A 26,680-nucleotide genomic window follows, 5' to 3' on the forward strand; every position below is an offset into this window, starting at 1 on the left:
GGCCATGTGGAAGGGCTGTGAATTAAATGGTAGAAAATCAGGTCTAGGAGGGACTGCAGGTACATTCTCTACTCTATCTCCCAGGTTTGCATCCACTAAGGCCCAAAAGCCTTTCACTGCTGTAAACACCTCCATCTGCCATAAGCCTTTGCATTTTGTTATTGTCCATGTGGATAACTCCAACCAGTAACTGGCAAATACTGATTCGCCCTGTGAATGGCATTGTTTATACACGTCCTACACACGTGATTCTGCTCATGCATAAAGATGTTCATGAATGGAAGTCATTTCTGCCATCTTGAACGAATTAGTTGTAATTTGGGGGGGAGGGGAATGAAAGTGAACAGTCAGAGGAAACTTGTTTAGCAGATTCATATTAAAATCCTTCTATAAGGCAATAAAACAAATGCGCGTACTGACTTTTTAATTGGCTAGGGGAGAAATATGATATGACTACTCATTACCATGTTCATAGTGGTAAACTGGGTAAAATATAAGGATTGTTAACATAGCAAAGCTGGAGCCCCATGGCCCAAATGTGACGCTCCAAGAGATTTTCATAGCCCCAGATTGCTCAAGAGCTCAAATGACCTGTTTTTATAATTGTGTCAGGCCCCCTGATCATGTTGTATTTATAGTGCCCGGTAGAGAAACAGAACAATATACCCCCTGTGTAAATGATAAGGATACTAAAAATTATTTCCATGGCTATATCAGTTCAAGTCACAGATCTCCAATGTGATTCCCATTGTTCTTTAGGGATAAAGTACAGGGTTACTCCATGTTTGTTATAGGGGTCTAGCAACCTACAGCAGGTACTTGCCTTCAAAAGACCCAATCGGTTGCTATTGGGAAACTGGTCCCTGATATTAAATTGTCCCCTTTAACATTTCAATAGGGAGTGAATTAACCCAAACTCAAGTCTTCATCTTCACAGTCTGTTTCGTATAAACCTGTATATGTACAGTATATGGTTACATAGGCACAGCAATTAATGAAGCTAATTAAAGTCTCTGACAATGGATGACTACATAGAGAATGGTAAGAAATAATGTAACAGTGTCTTTATTGTTCACATTGAATTTCAAACATAGTAGATATGTACATTGAAACACTCCAATGCTACATTGCCTAGAACTCTAGTGGTGTCGATGCCTTGCAGGGTCCATCTGGTTCTTGATGGTATAAGACTCTGCCTTGGTTTAAATCATGAATGCATCTTGAGCTACATGAAGGGATACCTCTGTCACCCTCTTTTTCAATTATTGGTCCAAAGCAAATAAACTGCAGTCTGTTGTTAATGGCAGCCACAGAGGAAAAGACTAGAACTGGCAAAAAATCAAAGGCCTTGGTAACATAAGCACATTTGCATAGCTTGTAGCAAAAAAAGTGAAATTTTAGCTTTGTGATCCCAATGAAAGCACCCTAATAATGCTCCTTATTGCTCCCTATTATTCCTACTAGCTTACCTTATAGATCAGCTTATTGTTCCACACTTAAATCGTCATCAAATTGTTCTAACTGTCCCTCTATCCACTTCCCATAAACCCTCTCTCCCTCTGTTAAACTCACTCCACGTTGACTCTCTCACTTTAGCACCCAACACACTCACACAAAATGAACATACTTTGATTTTTACATAATGTGCTAAGCATCACCCCACCCACATAAGGCCCTACTCGTTCCTAGATGCCTTAAAACCCAATAGCAATTAAATAAAAAGAAATACATAATATTCTCCCTCCCCCCATTACCCTTCAAGTGGTATAATAACCCATTCACTGTCATATGGCCAGCAGCACATTGGAAGTCCCAAAGTACATGCAGGTCCATATGGCAGAGATGAGGTTACATTTGTGGTGCTGGTTTCTATATGGTTGTCAAGATTAGTTCCACAAGTCCTTTAAGAGTTGGATTCCTTTATTAGGATTCATTGAGGGGCAAATATGCTGTGTGAGCCCCTTCATTCCTTTCCCCTCTCAGATGCCAGCTGACAATCTGCATCCAGGACAAGGTCATATGGAATGTGGAGCTTCACCCCTGTTTTCCGATCCACACACCAGCACTTCCCACGCTGTCCATCAAGAGCCGGGTGACACTGTGAGGAAAGGGTAGCAGAAAAAAATTTGGTATTTATATATATATATATATATATATATATATATATATATATATATATACTATAAGTGCTGGAAGGCACAACTGCAATAATTTATAAATATGTACAGAGGCTATGAATACTTATGGTGAAAATATGGAAGTGCTAATGGGACTGGGGTCCACTAGGGCAGTGATCCGCAACCAGTAGCTCATGAGTAACATGTTGCTCTCCAACCCCTTGGATGTTGTTCCCAGTGGCCTCAAAGCAGGTGATTATTTTTGAATTCCAGGCTTGGAGGCAAGTTTTGGTTGTATAAAAACTAGGTGTACTGCCAAACAGAGCCTCAATGTAGGTTGACAATCCACATAGGGGCTACTAAATGGTCAATCACAGCCCATATTTGGCAGCCCAGGAACATTTTTCATGCTTGTGTTGCTCCCAAACTCCTTTTACTTCTGAATGTTGCTCACGGGTTCTAAAGGTTGGGGATCCCTGCACTAGGGCTTGGGTCCACTGGAAGACCCTCTGGTACTCTGGCAGGTCAGTCCAACCCTGAATTCAGTGATGAATTTTTTTTTATTCAGCTCTTTATTTTAGAGTTGAGAGGACAATTGATCAAGTCCATGACATGAGAGGTAAGCACTGGGGGTTGAGTAGGGGGAACTCATGTGGGTCTGCCTTAGGTGAGATTTTAAATAATATACCAATCCCTAGCCCCCTTCCCTCCCCTTTGAGGATCATATTTACCTGCTTAGGGTTAAAATTCCCATTGCGGTCACAATTTGGTATAGGAATACTCAGGAAATCCTCTTGGGTTCTGGTCTGATACGTAGAAAGTTTCTCCAGAGCTATGTGCAGATCCTTCTGACACAAACCCTACAGAAAACAGATGATCAAGAATGAAGTGAAAAAATCAAGATGAAGTGTTACATTTGCATCCAGAAGAAAAAGGCCTGCAGCATCTGGCAGCCTTCAGTAGAGCTCAACTTGAGCTGGAAAACTGTGGGTGGAACATCCCTGATCCAGATAAAGAATATGTTCAACACAGGAACACCATGACCTAATGACAAAGACATATCCTACATGCCAAGTAATGAGAGATCAACAGTGTGTTAATCATTCATCCCTGGGAAGCGACAACCTTTCCCAGGACACCTTTCTGCTGGCCCAATGCCTGATAAGGCTGTAGCTGGAACACAGACTCAGTGTAGGATATAATGGGTCAGTATACTGTCATTTTTAAGAGGATGTGGTATCAGGGGTTGTAGGACCGTGTCCAGGGAAAAGACTACAGTTTTGGACCACTGAATAGTAAAGTAAGATGTCATCCATGACACTATACAGTAAATGAGGGCTTCAACCTGAGGCTTTGACTGTTGACACGCAATTACTTGGCAAGAATGTTATGTTTTTCAGTCCCGCATAGAGCAAAGTGACCTTATCAGTTATGAGTAAACAAAGATTCGAACAATAACTATGGGGTCGTCCATACATAGACAACTCATCTTTTTGGGTTAATAGACAATGACACCTGGGAAACATTTGTATGCACAATTTTTTGGGAGTGGGGGATCAGGTAAATGAATGGCAGCCATATGAGTCACGAATAAAGGTGACATTAAATAAAAATATTTAAATATGGCAGAACTTTAAAGGGTAACTAACAACAGATCAAAGATTAGGCAAGAAATTATATCTGGTTGTGCAGAAAGGGGGGTCCAGAAGACCTGCAGCAATTCAACGAGAGAGGAAAGCAATGGGCAAAAGTGCAACAAAATGTCAGATCACAGCCATTTTTGGAATTTGGCGACTTTCTTCCCAGTTGTAAATTATATTTATGGCATGCCTATCCTGTTCGTATGTTCACCCTGTGTTTACATAGGCTTCCCATGGGGGGATCTGGTTTTTTTTTCCCACAAACTAAAAGTATACTGGTGGATAAATGGCTATTTAAAGGAGATCTAAACCCAAACATAAAATGACTGTAAACTAAGAATGGTCCCAAGAGATCTGCTGAGCAAAACATCTGGTATTAGTAGTCTAAAGCAGCTAAATGCTAACAAACCATTAAAAATGGTGGTTATAGGAACAGTGTGAGTACGTTTACGATCATTTTCTCTTTGGGTTTAGATCACCTTTAATTCCATTGGCTCTAGTATGAAAATACAGACTGCACACTTCACTAGGGATGTTAATTATTGAGCATTGGTGCTTTAAGGGGTGACTCCAGTTCAACCGAACTTATCAAGTTCAAACAAAAGGGGAGTTCTTGGTATAGATTTGGAGATATGGACCTTGCTGTCATAGGCCTGTTGCAATAATTCCAACCTGTAAAACACACAATTTTGTGCCTAAACATTTTTGCTTCTTTCTTTGTAAAGTGTCTGGCTAATGTGAAAAGTGGAAGAGAACAGCTTCCCCAGGCTGCCAAAAACAACACATGTGCAATTTAATATTTCATTATACAGAAAGAGGTGGCAAATATTAATGGAGCATAATTTAAGCTATAGAAATTTGGACAGCAGATCTCACCAAGTGGATTTCTGACACGGGTGCATTGTTGGTGTTCTTGGTAAAGTGCCTTCCAATCTGCATTTGGATCCCTTTCATCCTGGCGTTATGCTTCAAGTGGCACGTCCTGTCCTGTGGGCCACATGGGCTAATGTTTATATTGGGGTGATCTTCTTCTGTGGAACACAAGTCAAAATGGAGATAAAATGATACTCTAATAGTCAGCAATGCAGGCGGTACCACCTACTGCATGGTATGATAAAGACTGTGTATGAGTAGAACATATGCACAAAAGCAAGGAGGCACAGAAACAGCCATGTTTGCTCTGTGCTTTGCTGCTACTGGATTACTTAATTCAATAGTAATCCCTATTCAATAAACACTCTTCGCTGGAATTCTGATATTCTATTTACCTGACTAATGCTCCTAGACCTTTCTGTTCTGGAAACATTGCTGTTGAATAACTTGTTGTGCTTGGTCTGCATTGAACAGTGAGTATGCAGTGTTTTAGCTAAGAAATACAAAAGAAAATCTCTTGGACTGGCTAGAACAAAAGTGAACTGGATTTATTTGACGGGCATAGATGGAGACCCTGCTTATACTTGAGATTACTGTCTCATGGTAGTCAGAAGACCAAGGCACTAGCCCTATGTATGGCACATGCATTGGTCCACCAAGAAGCTGCCATGGTGCTGCCTCTTCCATACCGTATGCTGGCTTTCTTGCTCTATTGTTCAGTGGAGCACAGTGCTACAAAGCCAATGGCGTGGACAACCCTACTTTAAATCATTTAAAAAGCTGAAACAGGTCACTGTTTAGAATGAAACTATAAAGCAGTCAGGTTGTGCCTACATCTAGCATTACATGACTGGATAAATACTTTGCATTGAATTCTGTAGACTGCCCCGACTGACTAAGCAATAAACTAGTGAACAACATGTAGCAATGTAAGTCGTTATGTAGACACCAAGACACTGCAGGCCTCTTGCAGTAATCTCTGCTCAATTTGGCACTTTGTAAAAATACTGAATGTCTACAAGAATGAACTGTATCTGGCAATTCCTGATTCCAATGGTAAGCAACCCTTAAAAAATACAAGACATCTACTAGAGCTAAGGGATTGAAGACTCGTGGCCACATGCAATAGACAGAGAGCATTTGAGCCAACAATTTTCACATAAAAAAGACAGAGCTTTTGAAGAAAATGAGAGGAAAGAGAATACAAACCGCAAACAGCTCATGTAAAATATTGTAGGGCAATCCACATCCATTTGTGGCTAAAAACAAAACCAAATTCTCACAGAACAAAAGAGACACAGCACGGCGTATACTGGAGAGGAGGGTGCTACAATGTGCTAAATGCACTCTCGGAGGGCCAAAACAGCTTTTATAATTGTCAAAAGTACTTAGCTAAGTCTACCATAGGACGATTGCCTTGGCATCGCTTTGCATCTTTGCAACAGCGATGAGAATTTTAAGGTTCCTTACTTTGGAGATTTAGAGGAATGCTGTCTGTGTGAGGTCGTCACGTGAAAAGCAGATTTAGGCAAGCTGTTTTTAATATATTGGTGATTTTTTTCCACCCTGAAAAAGAGGGAATTGGTGCAACAATCATGGCTCATCGTCCCAATCAACTTGCTCCATTTTCTGATGGTGTCCACAAGATGAACTGCCATGTTGGCGCCACAGACATTATAAAGGCAGCTGGCATACCAATGCACAAAATCCTGATAACACGTGTTTATAAGTTTTACTGAGCCTTTACAGAAGAAGAAAAATAATGTCCACCAAATCTAAAATAGAGTATAAGTCAATGGGCCCATGATAGCAATTCAGTCGCTGTTGACGATTCGGAACCACTGCATACTATGTTCAGACACACTTCATGGTAACAACATTGAATCATGGAGAACAAGTTCTGAAGAAACAAGACGTGAGTGTTGTTTAGCCTGCTGTCAAATCTAAAGCTGCAAACCATTTTGAGGCCCCATGTGTGAGGGAAATGTTTGGAGAAGGCTTTCCATTGGATAACCCATACCTGGTGATGACCTGACTTGCATTGTTTTGTGCAAAAAAAGTTTGCTTTGTGGACTGAAATATCAGCTTGGAAGTAGCCACTGTTTGAAGGATATGCATTTGATTCTCTGTTCCTGACAGTGCCATCCAAAATGTAGCTGGTGTTATCATTTAGCCAATGAGCTCTTTCTGACTGACTGAGAACTCCATCGCATTCACTGAGTTATTCTGTTTGCTTGGAACACTTGCACTGGAAAAACCTTGCATCATGAAATATAAACAGAACCAAGTTAATCAAAAAGCTCTTATTGTTTCCATTGCGTCTTCATTTGTGCACTGTGAGCCTGAAGGTTCCAACTCTAAGATGAATTGGGAGACTGTATGGTGCCTTTATTGTTTTTTTATGTGATTTTGTGAAAGTTAGACAAGGCTGGTTAGGAGGTTTTCACTGATTAAATCTTCTAGGCATTTGTAGTTTAACCCTGCATTTTGAAGGGAAACTCAGTAAATGGTGTGTATGTATATATACAGTATATAGAAATATATATTAGATATAAATGTAAAGATGGAGCACAGGCCCCCATTGTACCAATTCAGACTCCAGTTAAAGTTGTATCACTGGTCCTTTAAGAACTATATAGTGCCTTGTATTTTCTAACTGGAAGTATATCCATGCTTATGATGATCCCAGGAGACTTCCACCAATAAAACACTGCTATTTGGTATGACTGCCAGTTTACCCAATGTACAGGCTTTCTACATGTATTTTTTTAATAAGGACAACATGACAGATGTGTACCAAATTTCCTTGCACTTCTCAACGGAAAGCATACCATTGGATATTTTGGGAAAACAAATTCCAAGTTACATTTTTTGGATTGTTGACAACTATGTGGTGACAGAGGAGAGCTCTGGACTATGGAGTCAGTTCAATACAGACCATGGGGACATATAGATTGTAGCTAAGACATAAGATTTGCCCCTTGTGGGCTGGCACTGGAACCCTATGTCTGGTATAGTGCTTCAGTTCAGCTACAACAAAACCATTAATATTATCTGTATATTAACTTGAAAACCTTAAATCTTGTGTCAGGGTTGGTTGGGCTGGAAATGTTGGTTTCTGTCTGACTTATAACTATTAATTGTTAACAGAGACCCAGGTCCACATCCTGGGCCATCGATAAAATGAGTGTAAGGCCAATGGAAATGGTTTTGGCAGTTCTTTCCAGCTGATAAATGATAGAAAACTGTCTTTATTCTGTTTAGTCTACAAGGTAACACTGTAAAACCCATAGCTAACCCTGCAGGACACACAGTCTATTTCTAGCCTTCCAATGTCCTACTTAGAATATGTGGAATTTGGCCCTCGTTACACAAGTTATGCGATGGTACAGTATGTTGTCCTGTACAAGATCATGCCAGAAAAGGGGACGTTATTCTGCTAGTTTTGGAGTTATTGCTGCTGGAACAGAGGCTGGTGTTACATCCTTAAAGTCCCAAAGAAAACTCTAGCATTGGGTCTAAGGTGTTAACGAGGTCACCTCTGGCTCCTATTTCTTCCTTCAGCTCTGCTGTCTCCAAAACATTCTACTTTCTGCTGTTCCTCATCTCCAGCTTCCTCATGACCTCATGGAAAGTCTGACGGGTTCTCCAGAAGGTGATGTCTGGTCCAAGAATTTCTCGAGCTGAGCAGAACTAGCGTGACTTCCATGCACGATGGTAATCTCCGAGAGCGGTGCTGGAGTTCAGCCAGGTTGGCAAGTGATTCCCATCCTTAATGGGCAACAAGGGAGGATGTAAACATTTTTAACTTGTTGGGGACTGGAAGTCTGTGGATACATTTAATTCAGGGAGGGTTCCTAGTACTTCCATCCATAATTTGAGTAATGCAGCAGTTAAATTCCTGAGTCTCTGACATCGTACAATGAAATTCAATGAGATGCAGATCTGCTTTTTTTTTCTCCACTATGTCACCCTCCTTGGGGAGGACCAGTCTTCCTAACCCTATTGAACTTTTTAAGCTGTGACTTCATTCTGTCCTTTTATTGTTAATATATCTGTAACAGTCACTGAATTTGGACTTTAATAGACCTAACTGCTTTTATGCTAAGGTGCATTGTAATGCACGTTTTTGGGGGAGGCCCTTATCCCACATCTTAGGTTATGCAATCCACTCTCCACCCTCTCCCTCCTCTCTCTTGTTCCAGGAACCCACTTTCTATGAAATTATCTCTCCATATTAATTCTTCAGCCTTGTGTACCAATCCCCGTCCTTCTCACTTTCAGCTCTAGCCCCAGCTCTTCTCTCTACATATATGGTCTTGTGCTAAAAGGTTTTTCATAGTGCTCTCATGTCCCTTTTATTCCATCTCATATAGAACATTTCCCTTAATTTCCCCACTGACCTTTTCTTACCCACCTCCCCTACTTTTTCATAAAGTTTCCTCTCCATTCTCCTTTACCCTTACCTTTGCTTTGCCTCCCCACTCTTCTTTCCCATCCTACCTCCTCTCCTTCATTGCAAGGTGATGTGTGCCGACCCTTAAGAGTTTCCTTCTGATATCCAGGAAATCCTTGTATATTACTCCCTGCCGAAGCTTTATTGCTTTAAACTCGAGGAATGTGTGGACCGGCTCCAACTCTCACTGCTCCTCAATCTCCAGCTGCTGAGCGAGCCAAAGACCATATCCTTCCTCCTCCTCCTCCTCCCGCATGTAGCTAACCATGTCTGCCTTTATAGAGCTGTTATAGAGGGAGATTTATACAGAATTTCTCATCAGCAATTTACCAGATGGAATTGAATTTGACAAGTCTGTCATACTTCCTAATTTTGTATATAAGATCCTTTCTTTCTGCACCATTTAAGTACTTATTGCTCCATATAATGCTTTTTTTCTGTTCCTGTTGCTTATTATAACCTCACCCTGTAACATTTCATATTACTGCATATAACCCACAACCTGTACCATTCAATTAAATATCCTTCAATACAGCAACTCCTATTTCTCCATATCACTTCTTATCCCCTTTGTTTCAAATAACCCCCATATTTTGCTTCTTCTATTCCTATAACTCCTTTAACATATTATGTTGGATGAATATTGGATGAAAAGTGTCCTTCTATTCCACCATCTTGCCTCCCAGTAATCATCATAACCTCTACTTGACATACACAATTGATCTTTATAACCCTCCATATATCTGGATGGAGCCTATAAATAAACGTTCTCAGTCCCACAAGCAATTGACTAAACTGTTGAATCTCCTAATGGAATATTTTTAGGAAAGGCAGTGGGGTTCTGGAGGGGCTTGGCAGAGATATATATCCCAGCTTATTAACAATCAGGGCTGGGAGAAAAAAACAAAAAGAGACCCTTCTCTTGGTGTTGACACACAAGTACTTGCAATAAATTCAAGATAAGTCAATTAATATGTATAATTAATATGTATTCAAGGTCAACTAGAAAAAATGATCCAGTCATGATATCTCTTTAATTAAATATAGATTCGGCTTTTTCTAGACTGAACTTGGCAGTCATTTAAAATGTGGAATTCTATAACTATTCTAATTCTTTAAATAATGCTGAGTTAGAATTTCCTCTTTGCCTCCAGTTCCCACAAACTCATTTCCAGCCTTTATAATTACTCTCTGGCCCCAGCAGATCATCCTCAAGGATCCCTCCACCTTTCCTACGTTGCTCTTAATAAAACTAAACCTGCATAATACCACTTGTCATCTCCTAGGAAATATCTCTCCCTCAGCGCTGCTCCCAGGCATGCGTTTCACTGGCTCCCTCTGTCATGGGATAAAATATTATCTGGAAACGTTAAATATATAAAGCTTCCATCCAGTCATTTTAATTGTACCAACGGAAATATAAATTAGAAAACATGCAGAGTCTGTAGGACTCATAATAATGAGCAAAAACCATGAATAAGGGAAATATTCCCTGTTTATCCCTCTCCATGTGGTTTATCTATCAGTTATTTGCTGTCCCCACTGAGGCCTGATCTCTGTTCCCTGGCACAAACAATACAGAGTCATGTCCCATCTGGAGAGGTCAACAAAACAAGGTCATATGCGCTCCTATCAGATCAACCACTTTGCCCAAAATGTGTTTGAGTATTTTAAACACTCTGCTCTATAATATTAGTTATCTGTGTCTGTGGCTCTGCTTGTCAGTATTCAATATTTATATGCAATGAATGAGCAGCTTGCACAGATTATTTGTTATAGGTGCTTCCTCTCTATGGTCAATAGGGGTTGATGCTGCTGTCAGGATCCATCATTGTCAATATCAATATTATGGGGTGTCCTGTGATTCCAGTAGATATATTATGTTCATTGGCACATTAATGGTTGTTAATGATTTGATTGTGCTTATCATGGGTTATTGACTCGTGGTTCAATGGTTCAATGGCTCAACCAGTAAAGGCTTGTTTACATAAAGCTCTTTGTCAATATCCAGCACACTCCCTCTACCCTTAAAGCTTCTTTTAGGAACCACCTTTTTTTATTGCTTTTCAAGATTTTCAGTTAGGTAATATAAGTTTAAGGGGCCGATTCACTAACTTCGAGTGAAGGATTCTAAGTAAAAAAACTTCGAATTTTTGTGCTCCTCGACTATCGAATTGGCGTAGAATGATTCGAATAGATCGAGTTAAAAAACGCTGCGACTATTCGCCATTCGATAGTCGAAGTACTGGATCGAGTGCAAAAACGCTGCGACTATTCGCCCATTCGATAGTCGAAGTACTTTCTCTTTTAAAAATACTTTGACGCCTACTTCGCCACCTAAAACCTACCGAATTGCTTTAAAAGCCTATGGGAAAGTCCCATAGGCTTGTTTTCCAAGTTTTTGATCGAATAAAAAGGCATTCGATCGAATGAAAATCCTTCGAGCAAATATTCGATCGAGCGCCTATTTGCCTGGCGAATAGTTGCCAATTCGACTATTCACCAGCGCGTAAATTCGCCCAAATTGCCTATTCGATTCTATTCCCCAGTCGAATCTCGAGGGATTTAACCCCTCGAAATTCGACCCTTGATGAATTTGCCCCTAAGTGTCTGAACTTGTTGGCAAACTCTTATTGGCTGAGCCTTGTTTTTTCACTCGGCTATAAGCCCTCAGCCAATCAGCATCATCATTAACAGAGGATATGGAAGCATCTGCTGCACATCATACACCTGTTATTGTATTTGTATGACACTAAGTAGCTAAGGTTAAAAGAAATCTACATTCTCAAAGAAGGTAAAACACCTTCTGGACTCCAATATGGCCACTATCAGACTACCTGGATTTACATTGAAGAAAAGTTCTAAAACCAATAACCTGGGGGATTTCTTTCTCTTCCTGATGGAGGACAAATCAGAGGATTTATTTCCTCTTTTCATCTTCTTTCTTTCTGTATTAATGAAGGTGAGACAAAAAGTCATGGGAAGAATGATAATATATGCAGGACAAATAAGGATGAATAGCCACTGGACACTTGCCCTAAAATTGCAACTAGGGGAGAGGCTGGAGATGGAGGGACGTGGATGGCCGTAAGAGTACAGCTACAGTTCTCAGTATTGCTGGGCATTGACACCATCACTGTTTGTGCATCTGGTTAAAGTTTAATAAAGCTGAACACAAGGTTCAGCCAGGTCTCACAAAAAAAAAGAAATGTCCCAAAGACACCTAAGCCCTGGATACATTTTATTTGGATCAATTTGTCCAGACAATTGTCCATCAAGCACCTTTACACTATAAGTTATGGCATTGATGAATAAAGCACAATGAAAGTAAATGCTATTTGGAGTCAGGAAGGAAGTTTTTCCCCCTCTGAGGCAAATTGGAGAGGCTTCAGATGGGGGTTTTTTAATGCCTTCCTCACCTGGCAATTAAAAATAGAGTTCAAAGGTTGAACCTGATGGACGAGTGTTTTTTATCAATCTAACTTACAATGTTACTATGGTACTATTCAGCACAGGCACTATAATTACAAACGATAATTACTGATTCAACTATGTCCTTTCCCCTCTCCTTTTTCATACTAATCCTCCAGCCTTTGAAGAGTTGAATACATATTTTTTAGCATTACGGTATATCTTCCACATTCTTCACTTAAATTGAGACAACACTGCTGATAAATGGGGTCTAATCTCCACCTCTGATGTTTCCTCCTGTCACTCTCAGCTGTTTCCGTGCACTTATGCACTTGACAGTTTTACACATTTCTATGCTCATACGTGTCTGGTCCATTGTCCAAAACAATGCACATGAGCCTTTTCTATCACTTCCTTCCTACTGTGTTGCAAGCAAGGCCAAGGCTTTACCACATTCATCTCATTACCATTAGTCCTGTCTTAAAACAAAATCTGTTGGCCGTTTGCAGTCAAACTACCACCGACTTTACCTCTTTTCCCCTTATCCAGGAGTCCCCAACCTTTTTTACCCATGAGCCACATTCAAATGTAAAAATAGTTAGGGGGCAACACAATAAAAAAAGTTCCTGATGCCAAATAAGGGCTGTGGTTGACTATTTGGTCACCCTTATGAGAAAGCCAGAAATTCTAATATAGCCACCAGGAGCAATATCCAAGGGATTGGTGAGCAACCTGTTTTTGATCACTGCCCTTAATCTTTATTTTCCCCTTGCCTGTGGAACCATATGCCATCTTGCATTAGACAAGACCCTACATTAATGCCATTTTTGAACCTTTTTATATGACGTCACTTTTGTGTATAGTTCCAACCATGGGGCAAATTCACTAAGCGCCGAAGCGCCGAACGCTAGCGTTACTTCGCTAGCGTTTGTCATGTTCGTTACTGCGCAAATTCACTAACGAACGCTGGCGTAGTTTCGCTAGTGTTACTTCGCACCCTTACGCCTGGCGAAGTTTCGCTAGCGACGTAACTACGCAAATTCACTAACGCGCGCAGTGTACTGAACGCTACCTTTTACGCTAGACTTCCTTCCAGCGGCGATTCTTACTAAGGAGCCGCCTGAGGCGGCTCCTGCAATGCCGCCCCCCCTCACCAACTTACGTGTCGGGAGGGGAAGCAGAAACACTATTGCGGAGAGCGCAATTGCGCTCTCTCGCAATAGTACAGCCAAATTTCCGGTTCAAAAACCGGAAATTCGGCTCTTAAAGGTGCAGGAGTGGCTTTTTGCCGCCCCTGGAATCCTTTCAGGCGCTGCCGCCTGAGGCGAGCGGCTCAGCTCGCCTCATTGGCGGCGCGCCCCTGCTTCCTTCGCCACCTCAGACCTCAAAAATTTTTCTAAGTCCCAAAAAACGCTGGCGTGTTTTCTACATTATGGGTGATAGGCTGAAAAAGATCGAAATTTTTTTTGGGGCTCCCCTCCTTCCCCCCTACATTTCCTGACTCATGGCAACTTACCTAGACAGTGGGCACATGTGTAGGGCAAAATAAAAATTTTATTTGATGATTTGAAGGTTTTCTAGCCATTTGTAGTGCTGATACGTATTCCTCCATTGAAATTTGAATTTCGCGCCGTATGCAAATTAGCCTTCGCTAGCGTAACTTCGCTTTACTTAGCGAATCAACGCTAGCGCAACTTCGCAACCTTACGCTACCCCTGAGCGCAACTTCGGATTTTAGTGAATTTGCGAAGCGCTGGCGAAACTATGCCTGGCGAAGTGTGGCGAAGTGCGGCAAACTACGAATCTTAGTGAATTTGCCCCCATGTGTTTTTTAGACACTTTAATATGTGATGTCGAAGTGCCCAAAATGACACCCTTCTTGCTGTCATGCGTAATGGCAATGCAAATATCCCCAAAAATGCACAGCCGCCAGATTATACACATGATGGAACAGAGCTCTACTGCTTTTCTTAAACCCCATTGCATTTCAAACCACTGCAGCAATAAAATCTGTGCTGCTTTTAAAGGGTTATAAAGGAGGGCAGCCAGTGTTTGTTCTCTAGTGAACATTTCACAGCACCCTCTTGTTACCATTCCAATTCCCCGAACGTCAAGGGCCTTTTATCTTGTCACAGAAAAAGCCAATGAATTCTCTATAAACATTCCACTCCTTGTATTAAAAACTTGGAAAAGGCAAAAATGCGTTGATCATTTTTTTTTTTTACAATTCCCAGTTCTCCAAATAGAATGTTTCTCCCGTTGGCCATGAAATATACAGTATAAAATTGTTCACATTTTGTGCATGAGGAGGTTACCGCACTCTTTGCATCTGTGGCATTTACATGTGCAGGTCTATAGGTAAAGTATAGGTTGACCCAGTGAGGTTGGGGCTGGTTTTAATGGAATGGAAGAGAATAAATTATTAATTTTTTTATCCCTTAAACCTAAAAAATTATAAAATACAGTTTGAATGTGAAATAATTCAAAGGCAGGTTGACTTTTGGGCATCACATACCCATTTTAACCAGGGCATTTAGTTCCAGTGGACCCTTCCAATTTCCATCATCAGTACATGCACCCTACATGCCCGAAGCGATTGTGATTGCACCCATACCCTTCAGCTCCACTTCAGAATTTATGCTACTGGTGGTATTTTTTTTTACTGAGGGTCACCTCACTAAATCCTTTGCCGATATAATAAGTATGGCCCCGATTTTACCCACAAGGTCAGATGTCTTGAGATGGGCAACGTTCTTCTGCAATTGCAGATTTGACTACAGGTGACATATATATAGATATAACGGCTGTAGAGTGATGTCCAGCACACAGGGGGAAGCTATTTTTCTGGCACGTTACCTGCTAGGTGGAATAGATAATGCCGGGTGCTGATGCCTTTAAGCTTTTCATCAGGCTGGAGGAAGCTGTTGCCCTGGCAAACACCACTTCTTGCTAAAGTTACACACAAAAATATCTTTTTATAAAAGATCAGGTACATGCTCCTTTCATGTAAGAGAAACCCATTTCCTAGGACAGACAATTTAGGAACCTGGAGCAACAACTTGGCACCACCATTATGCCATCTCCAATATCAGCCCTAGTCTCCTAATTACTGTTCAGGCTGGATTTGTAAGGGCCAGATTTTCACATGCAAGGCTTTAGTAGCTCACGGAGTAAAGATTCATCTTATAAATACAAATATCTTTAGCAGCAGACGGCTGATCTGCCAAACAGGAAGGGAAGGGAACAACCTTAAATTCCTTCCCAGGGAACGAATGCTTTCCAATGAGCGATTATTTACTTGTACAGGTTAAAAAAGATCAGTCTCGTTGAAGAGGAAATATATGGGCATGCATCATGTGTCCTTACTTTGGATGCATAGATATGAGAGCCTGCTCGATTAAAACGATACACCATTAAAAAAATTACCCTGCCTGCCTCTCTCTTCAGCTTCTCCATGTCCATCTTTCTGTCTAGTGTTTCTCCCACCTCCCTCCCTGTCTCCTCAGTGGCCAGTGTCTGTCTGACTGCTCTTGTGCCCAAGGGGAAGTAATCTTACTGTGCCCTTGTCATTTCTTGGACAAGGTCCCCCCCAATGAGTGCATCTTGTCCCAGAACCAACAACGAGATTTCCATACAAAGTGGCGCAATGTGGTTCTCGCCCAATAGCATTTCCCAACCTTACCGATCAATATTTGCTTGATATGCAATCAGATATCAGATGGGAACGTTGTTGGTTAGGCTCAAACTCTGCCAACTCAACCTGGAGTCACATTAAAAAACATGAACATATAATTATTCCACCAGCAATTATCTAGCTGAATTGGGCTGAGTGTTGGGCAAATCCTGTCACTTCTATCTCTAATGATTTAAGGCAGGAAAGGAGAACTGAGTTAAATTCCACCCATTGAGTAGACATATTATAAAAACACTTGGCCATAAAATTCTACATCTTCCATTGAGCTTTTTACATGGAATCAGATACTGTAGTAAGAGCATGTAATGTATTTGTCTCACCCAGATGGGATTTTCTCCAAACCTTTCAAGCCTATTTGGTTTTTAGCTCTGCTAGTGGATTGGCTTTTACTGTATTTGTAAAGCTGCCTTTGAAGGGGGATAAGGTAGTGGGGCTCCCTACTGGTCTAATATTCTGTCTCCAATACAGAGATAATCAGAGAGGATAGCATACACGTGTCATTTGGGTTCTTGGATGGATCTCAGCCATGACATTAACTGCAAGGAGTTTGTCTATTCTTCATGTGTATTGAGATCCCTTCCAGGTGTAACAAAGACAGACAAATGCTATCTCTTGATAAAACCAGCTCTTTCCCAGTGTTAGGAAGGTAAGCTACTATATCTTTATAGACCAGTAAGGCAAGTCTCATGTTTGACTACAGCCGAAAGAGCTCCCTTGATGTTGCACCTTAGCAAACCTCTTGTTTTTTTCCCTATAGGATTGCAGAAATGAGCAATTACCCCTTACAACTAGTTGTGTTCTTGCAAGTAGTGAGGACCCAAGCCAATAATGAATTATTGCCTATGGTTGAAATTAGTCAAACTGTCCAACCAGATCTGTGCATGTATGCCCAGTGGGCTAGTAGTTCAGTGGTGACCTAGGGATGGTCATTGTTATAGACTGCACTGTGACCTTCAGAAACTATTTGTAAAGTTCATGTGGAGCTTAGTGCCACCCGTCTACAACTGGGTGTTTTATAGAGTATGGCACCAAGGACTGTCTCAGCAACCAATCTGGAGCCAAAGTAGGCCCAGCTCACCATGTCCATCTAATAATTTGTGGCATAATATAATGTAAGAGAGTAGCTCAGCTGGAACAAGCCACTTCTGGTGTCGAGACTACAGCCTCAGTGTTGTGTTTTTTTGAGAAGCATATGGCTCCAGCAGATCTGCTAAACATGGAGGCTCACAGGCTTCCAGCTTTGGGAACTCCCTGTAACCCCTGCCATCTGTTTGAATTCAACATCTTAAATAGAAATTAGCAAAAATCATTTGGCACGATTTTAAAAAATTACCAAATTTTTTTTTGTGCCTGTAGATTGTTTAATCGCCCCGGGTTCCGATCAGGGCCCAGAACCAGACATGACATAGCACTCCCAGCCCAGATACTTTTGCCAAGCGAAACAACTGTTTTCGGAACCAAGAACAGGAGGCCCATTGTTGTGCTTCCCTGTTGGAGTAAAATTTAGAACTTTCAGTCCCAGAAACAATAATTCAGGGCTAAGATACAGTTAAACAATTAAAGGCATAAGTATTGCATTAATAGACTACTGAATGAATCAGGGGTGTAACTTTAGAGGAAACAGAACCTGCTGCTGCCCAGGAGATATTGGGACCCTATAAGGCCCTCATTTATATACAATTTCAATAAATATTGGTTAAAACAGGTCAACCTCTAAACATTTTGGGGGCCTGAAAAATAATTTGCTGTGGGACCCAGTAATATCTAATTACCCCACTGGAATGAAGTTTGACAGCAGGCTGGTGCCAAGGCTAAATAAATATCCAGAACTAGAAAACTGATCTTCATCATGGCACATGGGTCAGAGAACCAGAGCCATCAATATAGAGATCCTATAAGGATTAACATTAATACTGCGCCTATGCATCGTCCTATGTACAGTCACCTCTCCCCCTTATACATTCCAATTCTCCCATAAACCACTGGAAGATACTGATTGCCCCGGAAAAGGCAAAGGCCTCGTTTAAATGGAAAAACTGAGCTGTAATTACGTGTTAAGGTTAATTAAAACTGATTTAACAGAATGCCTTCCATTAAAGTCCCATTCAGTAGGTGATTAAAATGACATATTGTGTAGACATTTCCTGTTGATGAAATATACTCTATTTATGCACGGGGTCTACCTGACATTTAAAATAAAAAAAAACTATCCCTTCAAGGAAAATATTCGGTGTTTTTCTAAGCAGGGATCACCAGGCATCAAATAAACAGTAAACTTCAAGTGTAGGCACAAAATATTCTTTCTTTATTCTTTATAATGGCACCCCTAGTGGCTTGCACATACCTTGGCTCAGACAAGCAACATGGCAGCTTCCAAGTATAGAACTGGCTTTACAGAGAATGTGCAGAGTAAACTCGTTAATGTACATTATGGGGGTACGTTTTTAATACAAGCAGAAGTTTACGTTGCAAAGGAGGGAATATTGTAAGCTCAAAACATTTCAACTGATTATTTTAAGGATTAACCCTGTGAATTATTAATGGCATCATTTTGTGATCATTGTAATGGACAGAGATATGATATAATTTGTTTGTATCCCCCCTGCAGTGTAAATAAATATTTTAGGGGTAACCAGTTAGAGGTGGCTTGGTCATTGTTTCATACTCACCTACTTTCGGGAAAGTTTCCTGGATGGAATCAATCTCCCCAGTCTCAGTGCAGAGACCCTGCCCGTGCATGAGGGTGTGCAGTGGCTTTTCGCTCCCCCTGGGGGGGTAACATCGGAGTCCAGAGCCACAGCGGGCAGAGTACACGCCGCAGGGGGCTCCTTTTGTGAGAGCACAGGTAGCACAGCACCCACAACCTGGCTCTTTCACCAGTTCCTGGCACCCAACAGGGTCCAAGCAACGGATGAGCTTCTCTTGTGAGCAGGGAGGGCACTGGATGGCAGCATCTTCTGCTATGCCAAGGGTTGCCAAAGCAAGTAACAAAAGGGCAGGGTGGCAATATCCAGACATGACGTTTAGGTGACTTGCTGGGCTGGAGATGAATGAGTTTGCGCAGAGTCTGCAGGCTTAAAGGCAACGTTAAAACCCAATGACACACTCAAGGCTCAATGTACCAGTGTTGGCTTTGCTGCTCTCCATAGCAAGAACCAGGGGGACTGAGGATTTACTGCGCTGGGCTGAAAGATGTGGACTTTATACAGGAGCTAAGCCACTCCTATCTCTAGTCCCACTGCCAGCAGAATAGACGAGTGGGGGGGAGAGGGGAAACAGCAGGGGAAAGAGACAGAGGAGCACGGGTGGGAGAAAGAAATGAAACAGAGATGGAGCAATAGAAAAGTCACACTTTTATTGGAAAGAACCCATGAGATGAGAAGAAACTCTTCAACCAAAGTCACCATCTGATTAACTCCAAAGGGGGAAACGAACGTGAACATTCAGAGAATGGAATTGAGCCACTTCACTCAAGTGCCCAGAAGGTCTGATCTGAGAAGCTGCCGCTTTCCTTCATGGTCAGAACCTCCTCCGTCATTATTTATTTAATGGGGACATTTGCCGATAAGTCGTGTCTAATTAAAAACAAAAAAACGTTGCACTAGAACTTTATTATTTGATGCACATGTTTATTATTTTTATGACAGGTATGGGATCTGTTATCCAGAAAGCTTTAGTGCCTAGTGGTATTTCCCTCCTGCAAACTGGGGCAAAATATTGCTCCTATTAGTTTTCCAGAAGGGCTCCAAGCTTCTAGATTTCTCTTTATGCCACATTGTTAGTTTACTGGTAATACACAGTGTGAACGAGTGTCATGGAAAGGATCAACCTGGAATTAGGTGCAAGACTCTTATGGTACAAGTGCTTCCCGTGTCGGACTGGGATGCCAGGAGCCCACCAGAAAACCGTTGGCCCACTTTCCAAACTATTTTTCCTCCTCTCCTCAATCAACCTTTTTATTCCACTGGTCTTTTATATTAACTTAGTCTATTCTTTCATTATTAAGTATATTTTACCATAAAGAAATAGGGAATGGCCATGAAATTGGCCACATAGTTAGAAGCAAATGGGCCCATTGACACCTGGGCCCACCGGGAGTTTTCCTGGTATCCCGGTTGGCCAGTCCGAGTGCTTAATGTATGGCAGTTCGGGGGGTTGCTACCTGGCCAGTATGTGCCAGTCTGGTTGGTAACACTGATACTTGATTCCAATGTTACTAAAAGAGAAACTGATAAGGTATAGGGAGGTCAGTATTTTTTTCCTGAAAATGTGGCCTCCCTAATGGCAAATGTGTGTTGGCACAGAGCAATCACTTGATGCATTACTGTCAGTTAATAAATGTATATATAGAAAAGGATTTAGTAAAAGGGCAAGGAAAGGTTTTTTTTTTTTCACAGCAGACAGTTTTGCTATCATTGTGTCAGGTGTTTAGATAAACTGAATACTGGACATTGATCCGAAACTCTGGCAAGGTCTCTCAGAACTGGAGTGTTCTGGATTAACTGGACAACCTGTGTAAGTGCATGGAGAGTATACATAGTAACATAGTAACATAGTAACATAGTAACATAGTAACATAGTGAGTGTGGTTGAAAAAAGACACACAGCCATCAAGTTCAACCTTAAGTCTATATATAACCTGCCTAACTGACAGTTGATCCAAAGGAAGGCAAAAAAAAAAACATTTAAAGCCTCTCCAATTTGCCTCAGAGGGGGAAAAATTCCTTCCTGACTCCAAAATGCAATGGGACCAGTCCCTGGATCAACTTGTACTATGAGCTCTCTCCCATATCCCTGTATTCCCTCACTTGCTAAACACCATCCAACCCCTTCTTATACCTATCTAATGTATCAGCCTGTACCCCTGATTCACTTCCCAGCTCTCCCTGTAACACCCCTTTCCCTCCTCTAATCTCATTGGATCACTCCTGTCTGCTGGGAGGAGTTACTGGTGAATAAAGCATCCGACCCTTCCTTGTACCTATCTAATGTATCAGCCTGTACCCCTGATTCACTTCCCAGCTCTCCCTGTAACACCCCTTTCCCTCCTCTAATCTCATTGGCTCCCTCCTTTCTGCTGGGAGGAGCTACTGGTGAATAAAGCATCCGACCCTTCCTTGTACCTATCTAATGTATCAGCCTGTACCCCTGATTCACTTCCCAGCTCTCCCTGTAACACCCCTTTCCCTCCTCTAATCTCATTGGCTCCCTCCTGTCTGCTGGGAGGAGCTACTGGTAAATAAAGCATCCGACCCTTCCTTGTACCTATCTAATGTATAAGCCTGTACCCCTGATTCACTTCCCAGCTCTCCCTGTAACACCCCTTTCCCTCCTCTAATCTCATTGGCTCCCTCCTGTCTGCTGGGAGGAGCTACTGGTGAATAAAGCATCCGACCCTTCCTTGTACCTATCTAATGTATCAGCCTGTACCCCTGATTCACTTCCCAGCTCTCCCTGTAACACCCCTTTCCCTCCTCTAATCTCATTGGCTCCCTCCTGTCTGCTGGGAGGAGCTACTGGTGAATAAAGCATCCGACCCTTCCTTGTACCTATCTAATGTATCAGCCTGTACCCCTGATTCACTTCCCAGCTCTCCCTGTAACACCCCTTTCCCTCCTCTAATCTCATTGGCTCCCTCCTGTCTGCTGGGAGGAGCTACTGGTGAATAAAGCATCCGACCCTTCCTTGTACCTATCTAATGTATAAGCCTGTACCACTGATTCAGGGAGACAATTCCATATCTTCACAGCTCTCACTGTAACAAACCCCTTCCCAATATTTAGCTGGAACCTCAATATTAAGGCAGAACTTGTATACATCAGTTAATAAATGGAAATGATTTGCAGAAAGCACTCCCCAGCAAGGCAAACAAAAATGGTGGGCAATGTCTACCCTATTTAAAAGGTATAAATATGTATTTGAAATGACATTTACCTATATAATTAGGCTGGATGTGCCTTTAAATGAAAACAAATATCTCCAGTTGGGCAGCTGGGCACTTGGTAAAGGTGTTCAGAAGAGCCAGTGGCATTTTGTACGGAAGGTGCCAACCAATCCCCATCTTGTGGGCAGCCAACCAGCACTTTGACCGACCTGACAGGGAACTGCAGTGTATCTTTCCCTGTGTGAGAGCTGTGATTGGTTACTCACATGATGCTTCTGGGGAAACAAAGTGGAGCGTATATATAAAGCAGAATATCTAATAAACGACGGCATGTTTTACATGTAAGTCTGGGAAGTTAAATAACTGAGGGGCATCTCTATTTGTTCCAAGATACTGACGATTCCTCATGTTGCCCATCCACTTGTGTTGGATTCTGCCCATTGCCTTCTCATGCCTCAGTACAGGCAATACCCTATGGCAACTCACTGACCATTTGCACTGCCCGGAATTTCACTTTTTTTCCTTTTGCATCTGAAGGATCTTTTGTAGCGACTCAATAATGATGGGGTGTAAATCAAGCCCTCCCTCCATTGGTATTATGAAAGGGTACCCTAGGCACATGCCTCTTCTGCCTACCCCTAGTTCCAGCCCTGTTTTCCAGGCACACGGAAATCAGATATAGGGGTATATTTATCAAAGAATGAAGTTAATAGTGAAGTTCCGCCAGTAGAGTGAAATTCCGCCACTTCCCATTCTAAATTTCACTTTCACCCATTGATAAATACGCCTTTCAAAATCCCATAGAAATGAATTGAGAGCTGCGGAATTTCACTCTAGTGGCGGAACTTCACTCTTTGAGCCAGTTTGTAGATATATTTTGTATAGTTTACCCTAAGACCAAGGATAATGATATCTGGGCAAGGTTAGTCCAGTAAACATCTACATTTTTCATGGTATAGGAGCTAATTGATATTTACAGTATATACTGGTTTGAGCAGCAACACAACAGTTATGGGGCATCTAATGAAGATATTACATTGGTGCCAAAAGAGGCCTTGTCTATTGCTTGGAACAAAGCAGAGCTTGATATCAATGTGGGTCATGGAGACATGTGGATTACAGCTGTGACCAAGTATTGTGTTCAACATGTGCTCATGTGGGATATAGTCACAAACAATTCATCAGTGAGATGGTATGTAACTTGTACCCTGGGACTGGTCATACCTTTAAGGAATTCTCTGAATCCTTTCATAATACCAATGGAGGGAGGGCTTGATTTACACCCCATTGAGAAGGCAATGGGCAGAATCCAACACAAGTGGATGGGCAACATGAGGAATCTTCAGTATCTTGGAACAAATAGAGATGCCCCTCAGTTATTGAAAGTCGGAAAATAATCATTGGCAATTTTTATTCCCATCATTAAGACTAATTGTATAAAGAAATACAGATAAAGAAATGAATAATTGTGTACTATAAATAACATTGTTGTGGAACAGAAAGTTTCAAAACGATGTGAAAAATGCCGTTCCAGATCCGGATATTAAAATGATAAGTCCCATTTCGGAGGTGGAGGTTAACGTCGTATTAAATCACTGGCCAATGGAACAAAGCCCAGGTCTGACCGGAATTCTCGAAAGTATTTTGTTGATTGTTTCGCTGCACACGTTGCACTCTTACTTACTATGGGATGCTAGGGCCTAGAGTGCTTTAAATGATATAGATAACTGGTGTCTGTTGTCTCTTTAAATGAAGAAGAAGATGGTTGACAGGGTGTCTATCATGTAAAAATTGTTTCCCCCAACAAGCGCTTGGGACCTGGCCCGGACTGGCAATCTGTGGGTTCTGAGGGGCTGCTATAAGGTGCCATAGAAAGTCAGTATTTAGTGGGCTGGTGGGAGATGTTTGGGTTTCTATGTGGGCTGATTGGGCCTCTGTGTAACTGAAATGCCAGGGCCTGTTTTAATTCTCAGTCCGGACCTGCTTGGGACCCCACACTAGGAAAGAGCTCCCGGTGTAGGCAGCCATGTTTTCAAAGGGGTGGTGCTTCTCCTCCTAAATAATGAACTTAAGCATAACATTTATTTTTTGATTTATTTATTATAATGAGCCAAATTAAAGACTATTAAAGCTGAGTTGCTAAATTTCTGAGTAGTTTCCCATAGCAACCCATCCAATCTTTGCATTCACGTTCAAACTGGTAGTATACTGATAAAATTGTACTTTTGGGCAACTGCCCCTGTGCTATTTGGCACCGTTGTCTTGGCATTCGGATCACCGGACACGGCCCATGTGGTGTTTGATTGGAAAGCGCCTGCCACTATGAAATTCAAAAATGTTAATGGATTGTCCAAAGGATGAAGAGATAATTTAGTTCCCTCCCTGTCCCTTTAATAATAGAGCCTGGAATGGAATGGTCAGGTGGGTCATGGGCTCATTTGGTTTGTGCCGCAGATATATATTAATAATACGGTTATTGCTTGTCATATAGAAGCTGTCTAAGAGCTCCGATTCATTGGATAGTGCTCTGTGCTTATCTTCCATAAAGATTGGTGTAAAATAGGGACGGTATACGCCAAGGAAAGATGATACAAAGTTAGGCAACAATATTGATGTCTTTTATTTGATTGTTTTGGCTTAAATGTTTATGCTGTTTTAGGAATTGAAGTGTATTTTATTGCAAGGATGTTAAATATATTGCACCTATAGTAGTACTCCTATAGTGCATTATAACATTCCCATAAAGCTTCTTTTATTGCTCCATATAACCCTCTCCTATTGCTCAATCCTTATAACTTATGTTGTAGCCCCATCGAACTATTCCTATAATATCTCCAATTGCTCCAGCTAACCAATCTTACAGCTTCTGTTAATGCTCCATATACCCCTCCCTATAACCCTATAGTGCTCCATATACTCTCATATTCTCTATTTAATCCCAGCACCAGGAAAGCTCAGGAAAGCTCAGTATCATGGAGGCAAAAGAAGGCTTGCTGAGAATTGGTATATCATTGCACAATACGAATCCTCCCTAGTCCTTATAGCTGCACATAAACCCTCCATGTTGCTCACCCTATTGCTTTATTTAACACTCCTCCAGTTGCTGCATTTAACTTCAATTTAATTTCAATTTCTCCTCTTGCTCCAGACCATCTCCTATTTCTCCATGTAAGCCATTTCTCTATTAAATACCAAAGTATTAGTCTCAGGCACATTGTGGCTTGTGCATATATTCCCCAGGCATGGGAAGAATCCTAAAAAAAATCCTTTTTATTACTCTTGTGACTCTTCATGCTCAGCAGGACATGTTTGACATTGCTCTCTGTCATACTGTAGCTGGCAGCTGGCCCCGATTTCCAGGAACAGTCCCTGCTTTTGACTTTCTGTCCCTGGAAATGTTTTGTCCCCTGGAAATGCCCCAGGTTATTAAATCTCACCAAGTGCACAGAGGAATCTCAATCATCTTATGACCGGCAGTCATCATGGCAGTGGTTTCAGTGTGATCTTGTGGTCATTGTATGGCATTTATGCCCCCTATGGTGCTTGGGACTAAGGACAAAGGGTTCCTGGAAATTATTTTGAAATATTGCAGCTTTGCTAATGCTTCATTCACCTTGGACTGTGGCCTTTGAAATCCCTCTGCCATTTTATGAAATTCCACCAAAACCTGTCGTCTAAAGTTCTATTTTCTTGCAGCACAATTATTCTGCCTTCTTACTTTCCACTAACACTATTCTGCTGGTTTATTTATTACTATGATTATTACTATTATTATTACTATTATTAACATGTAGTTATAAAGCACCAACCTATTCCATAGCAAGGTACAATAAATGGCTTTATACACCGAATATGTGGATCAAATACAAAAACAACTGAAGTTTCTCCAACCCATGTTATTCCCTTTATCCTCTGATGGGAAGGGCAACAGCACCTGGGGCAATTAGGCAATTATAAATATTTTGCCACCTGTGCATTTTCCAGCACCTTTATAAATTGAATTGCTAATCACGGGGTGCACTAGTGGGTCGGGCAATTATCATTTAGGTCATTTGAGGGGCAACTGTGAGTGTTTGGTGCCCACTTTCTGAGTTGCCACTTAAGTGGGCAGCAATTGTGTGCCATGTGCCCTAATACATTCTCTATTATTATACTTTTATTAACAACTTTTTAAACCTCAACACATAAGTAGATTTCTTCTGTCCCCCCTCTGGATGGTTTTTGAACTGCAACTAACAAATGCCGTACTTACCCGGAATATATGAGCGGTGATGTGGGATCAGCTGAATAACTTGAAAGGTTGCTTAGAATTAGCCTTTCTAGAAATAAAAATTAACTTAAAGTTGAACCAACCCTTTAACATTATCTTTTTAAATGTTTCTTAGTACCCTTGTCAGGACAAAAGAGTTTAAACTGGGGTTAAATGTAGGAGACCCATTGGGTTATCTTCCCTACTCGATTGCAAAATTGAATATGGATGACCATCTCAATGACTCATTGTCAGGGTATCAATACAACGATGGGAAGCTTCTTCCGGAATTATTTTAATGCCTATTTTCGACTTAATGCCATATATTATTTTGCAGGATGATCATAGCCTTTCTC

At 41.4% G+C, this 26,680-nt stretch overlaps 1 protein-coding gene across 1 annotated transcript; it reads right to left on the reverse strand.

The window, feature by feature from the left end:
• Positions 1–1,049: 1,049 nt before the first annotated feature.
• On the reverse strand, positions 1,050–19,372 carry igfbp4.S (insulin like growth factor binding protein 4 S homeolog). The gene is made up of 4 exons (XM_018237958.2): positions 18,861–19,372; positions 4,634–4,788; positions 2,849–2,977; positions 1,050–2,098 (listed from the first exon to the last, which is right to left on the reverse strand). Exons 1-4 carry the CDS (start codon positions 19,207–19,209, stop codon positions 1,964–1,966), a joined length of 768 nt encoding a protein of 255 aa, XP_018093447.1. The 5' UTR covers positions 19,210–19,372; the 3' UTR covers positions 1,050–1,963.
• Between the last annotated feature and the right edge of the window lie 7,308 nt (positions 19,373–26,680).

This window comes from Xenopus laevis, chromosome 9_10S, assembly GCF_017654675.1.
Source record: "Xenopus laevis strain J_2021 chromosome 9_10S, Xenopus_laevis_v10.1, whole genome shotgun sequence".
In the NCBI taxonomy this organism is placed as follows: Eukaryota; Metazoa; Chordata; class Amphibia; order Anura; family Pipidae; genus Xenopus; species Xenopus laevis.